At 38.7% G+C, this 13,449-nt stretch overlaps 1 protein-coding gene across 1 annotated transcript in view; it reads left to right on the forward strand.

Moving 5' to 3' along the window:
• Nucleotides 1-7,055: 7,055 nt before the first annotated feature.
• Nucleotides 7,056-13,449, forward strand: part of Trub1 (TruB pseudouridine synthase family member 1) — a 35,969-nt gene continuing 29,575 nt past the window's right edge. Inside the window, exons 1-2 of the mRNA XM_003475138.5 lie at nucleotides 7,056-7,371; nucleotides 10,876-10,974. Coding sequence (XP_003475186.1) covers nucleotides 7,089-7,371; nucleotides 10,876-10,974 — 382 coding nt within the window. The 5' untranslated portion in view covers nucleotides 7,056-7,088. The remainder of the gene's footprint in view (nucleotides 7,372-10,875; nucleotides 10,975-13,449) is intronic.

Below are 13,449 nucleotides of genomic sequence, written 5' to 3' on the forward strand. Positions count from 1 at the left end.
GTGGCATGCTCTTTTTGAGACTCTAATGTAATAATAATACAAAAAAAGTGCAGAATAAATGTAATGTGCTTAAATCATTTTCAAACCAGCCCCACCCCCATGCTTTTTAGACTTAAAGTCTGCTTCAGAAAGTAGCAAGAACAATGGAAAAAGGGTGTTTGAACTGAGGGTGAGTATTTTATGGGGAGTTAATGGCTATGTGTCTTTTACGGTAGTCATTAAAAAAAAAACTTTAAACATTCAATGTATTTTTAGATCCTACATACAAGAAAGAGAAAGAGACTTTTCTCCTTGTAATATTTATTAGCAAAGATAAATTTGTCAAGTGGGATATAACCTTTAGCAAAACAAGCTAAAATAAATCAGTTCAGTCATCTACTGAGCAGTCACAGCTAGTTCACAAACCAGATATAAACTTTAATTTCCTCTAGTACGGATTAAGAAATAGATCAAAACCCCCAACTCTGAGTTTGTGTGGTCTTCAATGAGCTAAGAGAGTACTGGAACTCTGTGAAGTAGAAGTAATTTTATTTCTGGAGGGAGAGTGATCAGGTGTTCATGGTTAATTAGTATATGTTCAAAGTAGAAATGTAGAATAGAATAAAGGAAAAACAACAACATTTATTGTGAATGTAAGATATGGATCTAAATCAGAGCTTATGCATGAGATGCCTATGTAAAGTCTTTGGAGTAATGTATACATAATGTATTGTATACAATTCTGTTAGATGGTAAAAAGTAATTTTAGGATTCATGTGCAAGCTTTGTTTTCTTTTGAAATATGTTCACTTACTTAAGACTAACCACAAGAATCTGGAAATTTAGGCAGATATGCCTTGGCTCCAAAACTGAGAACATATTTTTATTTTCCAAATTGACTAAAACATTCAGATGTTCTTTCAACTGTGCAATAGATATCAAATCACAGACTAAGAGAAATAGAGTCAAACTTTTTCTATTCTTATCTATGTATATACTGTGGTGCCTCAGTCCATGAATGCTTTTGTTTGTGAACAATTTGGATTACACACAAAAGCATTTTGCAAATTTTGTTTTTGTTTGCAAACTCTACATCAGATGACAAACATGACCATGGCCATCTTTCCTACACAAACACAAACGTGGCCATATTTTCCAGAATTATGGAATAAATTAAGTTTGTGAATGGAGGTATCATAGTATATGTGCAGAAAGACAGAGTGAGAGAGAGAGAAAGAGAAGTTTGGATAGATAGATATTCCCATGATACAGATTATATATCTATATACATATATTACATTTAACAATAAGTAAAGTATCAAAAAGGAAGATTGCGCTTTTCTAAATTCAATTAAGTGATAATAGAAAAAGTTGAAGCCTTCAGGAGTTTTGAGATAACAAATGAGAAGGGTAATGCTATTCTTTCAGTTAGCCTCCAGGCATAGGCCACGTTAAGTAAGTGGCTTTTCATTCAACCTGGTAATGGGAAGCATCCATCACCCTTGTCTCTGAGGCCAGCCTTAAACCTTCCTCAAGTGGAGAACATTATCAAACGTTTAAAGAAAACTGAAGTCAGAGAATGACATTTTCCTGGCTTATGATAGTATAGATTAATCAATGAAGACAATTTATACATTATCTTCAGGATGTGAATATAAAATAGTTTTAAATATTTTAACTCCTTAGAGCCCACTTAAAAATAGTTAGCACTTTCTCCAAACTCTTTATGACAGTGATCTTATTTACAGCAGTGGTCAGTGTGAAAGTTACTTCATGGACCCATCACCTTCCAAAACAAAATAAACATTTGTTGTACAAATAAATGAAGAAGTGTTACTTTGGCAGTGTTAAAGGCAACGTTTGACCAACTCAGATAGTCTATTTCATTACATTTGTAATGTAACATATGTTATGTGACTTGTGTCAAGAGGTCGTCCCCCGCCCCACCTCATGCAGTTACAGGTGGGGCTTTTTCAGAGGTGACTGGAATGTATGATGCTAGAATTGATTCACTGTGCAATACTATGACCAAGGGCACTACGATTAAATATGTTAGTGCCACCCACCCTAAGTAACCAGGATAAAACATAAGGAATAGAAAGAGCTGTGATCATCCCTTGTTGCTTTGCTACCCTCTGACCACCATGAACTGTTTCTCCTCTGTGATGTAAGAGAAAGTGGAGAAATAAGAGAAAATGGAAGAAGCAAAGGGGCCATAGCTCTGATGGAGTTCAGACTGGTTTGTTAATAAAGGAGCAAGGCCAGTGTTCTTATGTAGTTGCTGAGACGAGGAAAGGCCTGGTTGATCAAAGTCTCAGTTCTGGTTTTGCAAGATGGCTCTGGAGAGGTCTTTAGCATTTGAGAGGGTACCAGGGTGACTGAAGGTTTAGGACAATGACTGGAGACTTCTGGGTGCCCATTGGGAGCTGAATGTTCCAGCAAATCTCTTATTTTACATAGTTTGTGTCTGGATGTCCCCCCAACAAAGCCTCATGTAGTCATGGGGGAGGGGAGATTTTGGAGACCACTGAATCTAGAGTTTGTGATTGGTTCATTGTCTAGCGCTGGGACTGGGGCTGTAAGTGCTACACTCGCTCTTGGAAAGATAGCCTGAATATAAAATAAAGGAAGGAAAAGAGGCTTGCTCCTCCCATTTTTGCTGTTGTTGTTTCTGCTATTTTCTGCTGTCATGATTTGTTGCCCTCTGCCTTGCCTCTCTGCTTTGGAGCCAGCTGATTATGGACTGAAACCTCTACAAACTGTGAGCTAAATAAACCTTTGCTTCCTTAACTTTAGGTACTGGATATTTTGTCTCAGCAATGAGAAAAAAGCAACAAGAAAAAAGAGTTATCAGTCTTGAAGAGAGATAAGCTATATAAATTTAAGGGCTAATCAACCTTAGATTACCAGTTTTTACAGAGACATTCCTTAAACTATTACACCTATATGCAGAGCTGAGGAGGGAGCTGACCCAAAGTTTAAGGTAATAAAGGAGATAGGTGCAGAATAAAGGTGAAAAATTATTGTGCTTTTAGTTAACTGTTGGGCATCTGTAAGCCCCAATGAAAGTTACTTTTTTGGTATATAAATGCAGTTTTCAAGTCCAAAACTGACTCAGAAAAAAATACAAACCATGCTTTAATAAGAAAAAAGTTAAGGTCCCAGGAATGCACATGTCCTTTATCCCAAGGATGTTCTATGATTTCCTAAATTATTATACAAGGTTATCATATTGATCATTTTGCATGACACACAGTAAATGTACAAAAATTTTCTTATTGAAAGCACTTTCTGTTCTCAAATAAATTTCTCTTTTTTTCTACCTTCTCGTCAATAGTATGTGATGTACACAGATCTCCCACACCTCATCCAAGTCAGTGATTCTCAAATTGTTGGTTAGGACAGAACCCTAGATGCTGCCTGCCACACAATATAGGAATCTCTGTGTTGTATGACAATAATTGATTAACTATCATCCTTCTCCAAAAGTTACTCCATCTACCTTTCCTTATGCCCACATTTCATACCTTGCTCTTGAAAATATCACAATTGTACTCATGTTTGAAAGGAGTTTTGAGAGTAAAAACATTGCCTTTTACTTACATTTGGCACATGGTAGAGACTTAATACATATTTGCTACATTTTGCTCATGTCCAGAGACTTTTCCCAAGACTGAAATTAACGGTGGTTAATTAATTAATCTGACAGAAGAGATTTCAAGAAGAAATGGGTACTGTTGGAACTTTTAGCTAGACTTGTGCTGTGACTCAAAAGCAAATAGACCAGCAAAATAACTTAAAATACTATGAATTCGGCCAGAAAATAAGCTCCAGTAAAGCTGTGAATTGCAAAGATAGAACAGAGATCTTAATTGCTGAGAATAAAAAAGATAGCCTGAGGACAACACAAGAAGACGCAGGACTCCAATCTTTGCAGCCTCAAAATTGCAAAAGTGAAAGATTTTGCTTTTAGAAGAAAGCCACAGAACACCATATTTCAGAATTGTGCTAGCCTAGGAAATATTTCCTCAGGATTTGGTTCATAGGCACTCAACCACTTCAACCAAAAGAGACGGAAGCCTGGCTATTACTCCAGCTGGCAGCAGACCTTGACATCATCTAGGCGGAGCTGGTTTTAGGTACAGGCAGAATGTAAGAGTTGTAGGATCAGGAATGCTTCCATTCAGATTGAAGAAGGTCTGAGAGGCTAGGTTCTGAGACCCACACAGCCTTTGAGGCTCCTAGGGTGAAGAACAGTGAAAGGATGAGAAAATAAAGAAGAGACAAAGCTGGGGTCAGGAGGAGCCCTTACTCTGCAGACAGGAAAAAAGAAACCTCCCTCTCACTGCAGGGGCATTTGTTTATACCTCTTAGCAACTTAATGCCATATGACACCCTAGTGTCCTAGCAACCTATGATTCAGATTGTCTTGGGGTTAGGTGTTCTCAGGGCAGAAGCAGCTTCTTCATGTGGCTTGCCCCAGATGCTCTTTATTTTGGGGATGGCCATGCCCCCAGGCTTGCATGTGTCGTCAGTTTCTAGCTTCAGTGGCTCCCAACAACCAGGCAGTGTGCCCCTGAGAGGACAGTGTATAAAACTGTGGATGTGAAGCCAAATGTACAGTGGAAACCCCAGAAATTTGGAGAAGCCATAAACATGGATCCTCTGAGGAAAACTGCCAGCAAGGAGCAGAGGAGACCCACGAGAGAAGCCATGGAAGCTATATCAACCAGAAGTGCCACAAGAGCAGAGTCACCTATGCCCTTTGGAAGTCACTCTTGCCACAGATTTCCTCAGATGCTGCATATGGAAGTGTAGGACTCAGTGTTTTCCTTGCTGGAATTTGGACTTGTTTTGGTCCCATTACTTTGTATCCCCATATGTAAGTTTTGGAATGGAAATGTATCATATGCCATTCAGTGCTGGAAGTGTTCAACTTTCTTTTCATTTGCACAGGAGCTCACAGATAAGAGCTTGCCTTAAACCTCAGAAGAGACTTTTGACTTCCACTTTTCAGCAAAATGCCAAAACCATTAGGACTTTGGTAACTTTTGGAGGTGGACTAAGTGCCTTTTGCATAAAGGAATTTGAGGCCAGGCTGAACTACAGGTAGAGATACTGTCTAAAAGCAAGAGAAGACAAAACAAACAAAATTCTGCCTTGTGCTAATGATATAGGGATGATATAGGACCTCCAAATCCAAATAATATAAGGGAAATATAACTTCCTTCCTGTTAGCCTGGTAGGTGTCTGATATGCCAAGTCTGTCTGTCTGTTTGTTTGTTTGAGACAGGGTCTTGCTATGTAGTTCAGGCTGGCCTTGATCCTCCTGTCTCAGCCTCCCAAGAAGTAGGAATACAGCAGTGCACTGCCATACCTGTCCATGCATTCATATTCTGAAATCAAAGAATGAATTCTAGGAACATCAGTGGTTACTAGCAGAAAATAATTATTAGAGAAAGAAAGTTATATTTATTGGGGAAAGAAAGCTTCTGCCTAAAAGAGGCAGAAGGGAGCCTGTGCGGGTTGCCAAGCTTCCCTCCCCCAAAGAAGTTTTATAGAGCAAAACTATGAGATGAGGCGGGTCTAAGGTGGGTCTAACTATAATCAATTAATAAGATTGCTAGTGTAGTTGCTTGGGAAACATTGATTCAATGGAAAATCACAAGGTGGTGTATGAGGTTGCCAAGCAATAAGATTATGGGTATAAACGCTTAGGTAATATTGATTCAATGGAGATCAAACGGGGAGCAAGTCAGGTATGCAGAATGAATGGGAACTTTTTCTGAAAGGGAGGTTTTGGTCTCCACACAAGGTGATCCATACCTGTTTAGAGTATCAGTCATTGATGTTCATTCCCAAGGGAAAGTATGTAGGTATAATCATTCCATCTTGTTTTAAGTCTGGCCTTTAAGGAATGTGCCTCTATTCATAATAGTTCTGTATCTGCACTGACTCCTTTTGAGCTACCTATAATATTAGGATCGAAATAATGTTTTTGAATTTTGTTGGAGATTGCATAACTTTTAGAGAAAATGTCTCAAATCGAAAATTATATAATTTTATGAATTTTAAGAATGTTATGGGTGATTGGACTGTTTTTGTGTTTTGTTTCCGGGAATTGAGCCCAGATTATGCTATCACCGAGCTACATCCCCAGCTTTTTTTTTTTTTTTTCAAGCCAGGGTCTTGCCAAATTGCTCAGACTGGCCTCAGATTTGCTCCCCTTTTATCTCAGCCTTCTGAGCAACTAGGATTACAGGCATGTATCTCTTGGGGGATCAATCCTTTAGTACTTTTTGATATTCAAGTAATGTGTATTAAGGAATGCAACCTACATAAAGTTGGTAGTGAAAATCTTGCTTTCACTTGAAATCTTAAAATTGCTAAAAATTTCACTGGGAGAATAAAGGGGCCCAAGGAAGAACAGCAGCAGGATGCAAGGCTTCAGCATAAGCCCAAGTAATTTACCATTGGCTTGGCCAAGTTTGTTTCGGGAATTTGAAGAATTCGTATTCACTTATTCATTCCTAAATATTTATTTAAAGATTATGTATGTCATTTGTGATACAACAGTAAGATACATAGGTCTGGTCCTACAAGTTTACATTGTAATTCTAACAGAGCTTACGTTCCAGGGCACTGTAATACTAAACAGTATATCCAAGTCTAGAATAAATCGGATAAACCAATCTGATCTCAGGCCACAGCAAAAATCACCACTTTGTTTTCTGTTCTTAGATGTTAGGTCTTCTCAGTTCCAGAGGGCAGAGCCAGGAGGATAAGGAGAGACCCCCCCATCTAAATTTTACAGACTTCTTGTTTGGGTTCGGCAGTTTAGGACTGCAATTCCAAATTGCTCCTGTGGAACAGAAGTAACTCTATGCAAGAAGTGAAGGGGAATACAGGAGAAACGCGACCCCAACAGAACTCAAGAGACTGAATAACAATCACCCGCCGGTACCGGAACGCTATGGACTACAGTTCCCATAAACCACTGGGGCCCTGCCCACTTCCATTCCTTCAGCCTGGGAAAGAGGGTTTAAAGGGTGCGCTCTTTTTGCGTCATTAGTTTGCGCCACCCGGTAGCAAGTCTAGGCTGCAAAAGCATGGCAGTTGCTGAAGCTGTGGTGCTTTCTTCGCCTTTGAAAACAGACGTAGCCCCGATCTTAGACGCTGCAGAAACAGGCTCAACAATGGCCAGAAAGTCTGTAGCAACAGCTGCGGCCGCAAGTATTGCGGCCACGGCCAGAACTGGAGCTGAAACGAAGGTCACCAAGGCCCCTTTGGCTACTAAACTGCTGTCTCTCAGCGGCGTGTTCGCAGTGCACAAGCCCAAAGGGCCCACTTCAGCCGAGCTGCTGAATCGGTTGAAAGAGAAGCTGCTGGCAGGTACTGCAGCCCGGGTGGGGACCAGGATGAGGCGGCTGACGATAGAGAGAAAACACACTGGGCTTTTTGGGGCTCCCCTGGTTTGAGAGATGAAGGAAAAGGGAGAGCGACGACTGAGTTAGCTCTGGACAGAATTCTGGGGCATTTCAGGCTTGCACCTGTTCTAGTGTGAAGTCCTGTAGCCTAGTGGGCAGTTATTCTTAAGAGAAGGGAAAGACCCCGCATACACAATAAATCTCGGCCATAGGGCTTGCAGACTAGTTTTATAGAATCGGATTCTTCAAGAGCGTCTGTTTGATTCATGTGGATAAAATCCACTCTTAAGGAAGCTTTGGTTTTGTATCCTCAGTTTTATTATTAAAAACATTGAAAACTGAGCATGGTGACATACACCAGTAATTGTAGTATTGTAGGAAGCTGAGGCAGAAAGATTGCAAATTCAAGCCCAACCTTGCCGATTTAGCAGGACCCTAACTCAGAAAAGCCTTGGGATGTAGTTTAATGCAAAAGAACTCGCGTTCAGTCTCCAGTACCACCATATATATTACACTTACTTACCCAAGACTAAATAATAGTGTTTTTAAAAAAATTTTAATGGGCATAAGAATTGCTTAGTCTATTAAACAAATGTAGATTCCTAATCCCTGGTCTTCCAGAGATTGTGAGGGTAGGATATTTTCAGGCAATTGCATTTTTAAACATGCTGCATATGGCTCTCGTGTAAGTGAATCTGTGGGCCATATTTTGAGGGACCCTGAATATAACTTGATATGGGCAGAAAAATGACGGGCGCCAAAAATTAAAAAGAAGCACTTTGTTAGCTGAGCTCAGCAGCAGCACTGTCCCAGAAAAGCAGCCAAGGCAGTGTGTGTGGAGCCAGAGGCTGCAAGGAGTTATAAAGTAGCAAGCCACAGGGGGAGGGGTCAGGGTCTTAGGATCAGTTTGTCCCTATAAAAGGTAATTTGGTTTAGTTTTACAGGAACCAGGAAGGCTGAACAAGCAGTTACAGAAACCAGGGAGGCAGGGAGGGGGTTAGGGTGGTGGGTATGTTACAAAGTTGCAACTTAACTGGCAATTACACAAGTTTTACAGGAAGAGAACAAGTTATAATAAGTACAGCACATTTTGGATTTTTGAGCTTATAACATAACTTGGCTGTTTCTCCAAGAGCATTCTTTTGTGTCTATACACACTGGAAAAATATTAGAAAAGCCTGAAGGGTTATACAGTTTACAGTTCAGTTTATAACCCTGAAGGGTTATACAGCCCGAAGATCACTTCAGAGAGTAGCAGCGATGTCACAATTTTATTGGACATCCAGGTTAAACTAGATGTGTGCTAACATACAGAGAGATAGATGAAAAATAGTTGTCTGTGACCTGAGTTTACAACCTAGCAATTTCTGCAGCCTTTATTACTAAAATCATTTAGACTTTCTAGAGTTTGGTCTTATGTTGTCTCACCATTAAACCTTTTATTTTTATTATTATTATTATTATTATTATTATTATTTGTTGTTTTCCTTTTTATCGGTACCAGGGACTGAACTCACAACTGCCTGCTTGCAAGGCAGGCGCTTATGCCGCTGAGCTAAATCCCCAGCCCCTTAACCTTTTATTTTTTGTATCAGGAATCAAACTCAGGACCTCTAGCTTGCTAGGCAAGCCCTGTTCTGCTGAGCTTTATCTCCAGCCCTGGCCATTAAACCAATACTGGAACTTTTTTCTTATTTTGTTAGGTAATGCTGGCCCATTTTATCTTTCTGTTGTTTTTTTGTTTTGTTTTGTGTTTTTGGTACCAAGAATTGAATTGACGACCTTGTGCTTGCCAGGGCAGGCACTTACACTGCTAAGCTAAACCCCGCCCAATTTTACCTTTTTAAAAATATGAAACCAAATTATTCTCATGGGAATTTGGTAATTGTAATAGTAACAATGCAAAATTAAATGTTTATTGGCAAGTATGTACATTCTTACATGTATGTACATTCTTACATGTTTAATTCCAAGATTATACATGCTCATTCTTTCCTAATATGTTGTAAGAATGAATCACACAGGGAATGATGAAACAAGGAGTTGTGTTAAGGGTAATCATTATGGTGTTTTTAAAGCCCCCGCCAAGTACACTTGCTGTTTTCATTTAGCCTAATATCTCAGTTAAAGTATGGCTCTTTCTCTCTCTTTGAACCTCAAAGTAATTATTACCATTCTTTTTCTCAGACAAGTTTCTGACAGGATCAAAGCCACACCCTAGCTTTCTGATTAATGTGTTTCCAAGAATTGAAGCTTTCTGTTGATACATGGTTAAAGTAGATTGTTTCAAAGCCATTGCTAGGCCATTTTCTGGAAATCCCTCATTAAGATGTTGCTAACCCTCCCTTTCTATAATGCTTATGATTGGCCTGTTCTATGTTTGTATTAGCTAGATTAGGGCCTCTCAAATGTCATTCTAACCAGCTGTCAGAATTTCCTGGGAAGGATCTTAATGATGTCCACATTCCAATGCTGGTCAGGTTTAATGAGCACTAATTAAAGTCATGGTCAGCTGTGATGGCCTTCAAGAACATTCTTTCCTATATTGATTCCTGCCATACTCTAATCCCTACTCGGCTTTGTGTGTTTAAATCCTTCAAGACCTGAAACACACCAGATACCTTAATAAATATTCATCCATGGATATTTGCTTCAGTAGAGTGAATTTATGAGGCCTTCACACTCTGAGGAGTACCAAGCTGAAAATACAAAGAGTTCTCCAAAAGATTCCAATAGATTCATACGTGAGGGATCCATGATATATTGTAAGTGAAAGGTGAAAGGTTTGAAACTAGGTCTACCTTAGAGGTTTATGTTCAAAGGCCATGTTTTATAGTTCCAAAGCACAAAGTTTTGTCTTTAAGACAGGAATGTGAAAGATGCTGAGGTCATTATCTTCTTTTTTTTTTTAATCCAAATGCTTTAGAGGCTAAGACGCAACTTAACTGTCACCTATTTCCCACATGACTTTTTGTAGAATTAGCTTCTTTAACGTGTTGAGAAATTTTGTTAAGAAAAGTGGACAAATAAACTTAGTTTGAGAACTCATTATACTTAGAAGTAGTCCTGTGTGAGGTGTACTCTCAACATAGGTAGGCTGGAGGTGCCAGCGAAGAACACTATGAAGAGATTTCAAAATGGAAAGTTGAAGACTTCTAAAGCTATCTGTCTATATAAAAATTAACTTTTTTTCATTATTCTTTAATAGTTCACTACCACCAGGAATTTCCTAGACTTTTTTACAGGTTAGCTTAGATTTTTATTCATAATTAATTCTCTCTTTTTCCTTTTTTAGAAAATACATTGTCATTTCTAGACATTTAGTTTTGAAATAGTACTTTTTTTGAAGTTAGGGGATGTATGTATATTTTACAATCTATGGTCCTAGACTTAATATGTTAAGTCTGTACAGTACCTACTTCATTCATTTTAGTAATTATGTTTTTTGTCATCCTGATTATTCTCACAGAAGCTGGTATGCCTTCTTCAGAATGGACCAAGAGGAAAAAACAGACCTTGAAAATTGGGCATGGAGGAACTCTAGACAGCGCAGCCCGAGGTGTTCTGGGTAAGACACATGAAGTCAGATTCAATTGACTAAAACCATGTCATTTTTAGTCTACTGTGGAATGTTTTAGTTTTACTGAATTTATAGTGCTATCTTCTAATGAAGCCATTAAATTGTATAGAATATACAAGGCCCCGTGTAATGACAAGAATCTTTAAAGAGTTAAAGAAGCAGGCAGAAGAGAGAGATGTAGCAATGGAAGCCGAAGTTGCAGTGATGTGATTGCTTTCTTATGAAAAGAGATGGGGATTGTTTATCAAAGAGTGTGAATTAAAATAAAAATGTGAAAGATTTAAATATTAAAGCAAACATTAAATCTACTTAAAGATAAAATAAAACACTTAAAGACATGGGTATAGGAAAATACTTTCTAAACAGTCTCAACTGCACAAGATATAGCAGCAAGAATCAACAAATTGGATTATATTAGACTAAAAAATTTTTGTACAGCAAAAGATTCAGGTAGAGGACTAATACCTAGGATACACAAAGAACTTAAAAAAATTAAATCTCCTAAAATTAAAGACCTAGTCAAGAAATGGGTGGAAGAAATGAACAGAGGAAGAAATACAATAGTTAATGAATATATGAAAAAATGCCCTACAACTCTGGCCATTAGAGAAATGTGAATTAAAACAGCATTAAGATTTCATCTTATTCCAGAAAGAATGGCAGTCATTAGGAAATCAAACAATAACAAATGCCTGTGTGGCTGTGATATAAAAGAAGCCCTCTTGCATTGTTGGTGGGAATATTAACTAGCACAATCATTATGGAAATCAGTATGGAGATTTTTCAAAGAACTGAAATTAGAAATTCTATATAACTCAACTATCCCTCCTACTAGGTATCTTCCATAGTGAGTTTAATACATCATACTACGAGCAGCCCAGCTTATAATAGCTAAATCCTAATAACAGATGGATAGAAAGTATTATAGCTATGTCTAGATGTCCCCCCAAATGTGCTCATGTGCCGATAGGTGGGAGTTTTGAAAGCTGGCTACATCTAGGGTATGTGATGCATGAAATAAGGGAGTGTGATTACTAAATTAGTCCACTAATATAGTTCTGGGAGTGGGTAATGAACAGGTCCATTCTGGGTGTGGGTGGTACCATCTGAAAGGCCAGTAGGCTGGAGGGGAAAAAGAGAGCAGCTTCTGCTGCTATTGTTACTGCTGCTTCTGCTGCTAGCTGCTGGCTGCTTTGCTGTTTCCTGTTTGCTTGCCATGGACTGTTTCTGTTGTGCAATGCCTGTCTGCCATGCCACCCTACCTTGGTGTGAGCCAGTTGTGGACTGAAACCACTACAAACTGTGAGCCAAAATAAACCTTTCTTCATTTAACTTTTGGGTGTCAGGTATTTTGTCTCAGAAATGAGAAAAATAAAACAGAAGGGGGACAAGCGCTGGATTTCTTGCTTAGAGAAATGATCCAAGTAATTAAGGGCAAGTATGAGGAGGAGAAAAAGGAAAAATGTGTAGAATAATGATATGCATTGTATAGGAGTGTATATGCTAGTAAGCTCAGTTAATGTAACTGTTCTATGCCCTAACATGAGCCATGGTTAATAATATCAACAAGAATGAAAAATGGGAATTGGAGGAGGAGTTAAGGAGTAGGTAAGGAAGGGAAAGGAGATAAAAAACACAAAGAAGTCACTATAGTAGGCATGTGTCACCACTCCTCAAGATAATTATAAGCTGCATGTACTACAGACATATACAAAAAAAGCATGTAAATTGGTCTGTAGAAATTGGAAAAGGTAAAAACAAAACAAAAAAGCAAAAAAGAAAGCAAAAGAAAAACCTCCCAAGGGAGATGAATGAAGCATCTCTGAAGAACCTCCAAGAGACAACACAACCAAATCAGACTTTTTAAAAAAATTAATACATAGTAATTGCCTTAGTCTAGTCAAACCCATTTCAGACCTCAGGCTTCTAGAATTGTCAGATAAGAAGTTTATATTGTTTTAAGCCGTTAAATCCATAGTTTGTTACTATAGCCATAGTAAACTAATACTCCCATGTTCCATAAGTCACTTGAGATATGTCTTATTTTTCTTTCATTGCTAGGACAAAATACCTGACACCCAAAGTTAAGGAAAGATTTACTTATCTCAGTTAGTATAGGTTTCAGGCTATAATCAGGCTATAATCAAGGCAAGGTGGCGTGGTGAGGGGCAATAGTTCAAAGTGGCAGAAGATAGCAAAAGCAACAAGAGCAAAAAAGGAAGGAGGAAGCCTCTTTTACTTCCCTTGTATTGTATTATATGCAGGCTACCTGCCCTCCGATGGGTGTAGCACTCACACCATCCCCATGCCCTTCTCTTGCACAGGCTCAGGATGTTCACAAAGTGAGGACCCTGGCCCTCTGCTGAGTCCCTCAGTTAAACCTAAATGTCTCAAGTTAACACAATGAACAACATCCTAGGGCATAAGGACATGTCCTCTACACCCTAAGATACAGAACTACTG

The sequence above is a fragment of the Cavia porcellus genome, unplaced genomic scaffold, assembly GCF_034190915.1.
Source record: "Cavia porcellus strain 051 isolate PalLab524CR breed Dunkin Hartley unplaced genomic scaffold, mCavPor4.1 scaffold_2, whole genome shotgun sequence".
Taxonomy (NCBI): domain Eukaryota; kingdom Metazoa; phylum Chordata; class Mammalia; order Rodentia; family Caviidae; genus Cavia; species Cavia porcellus.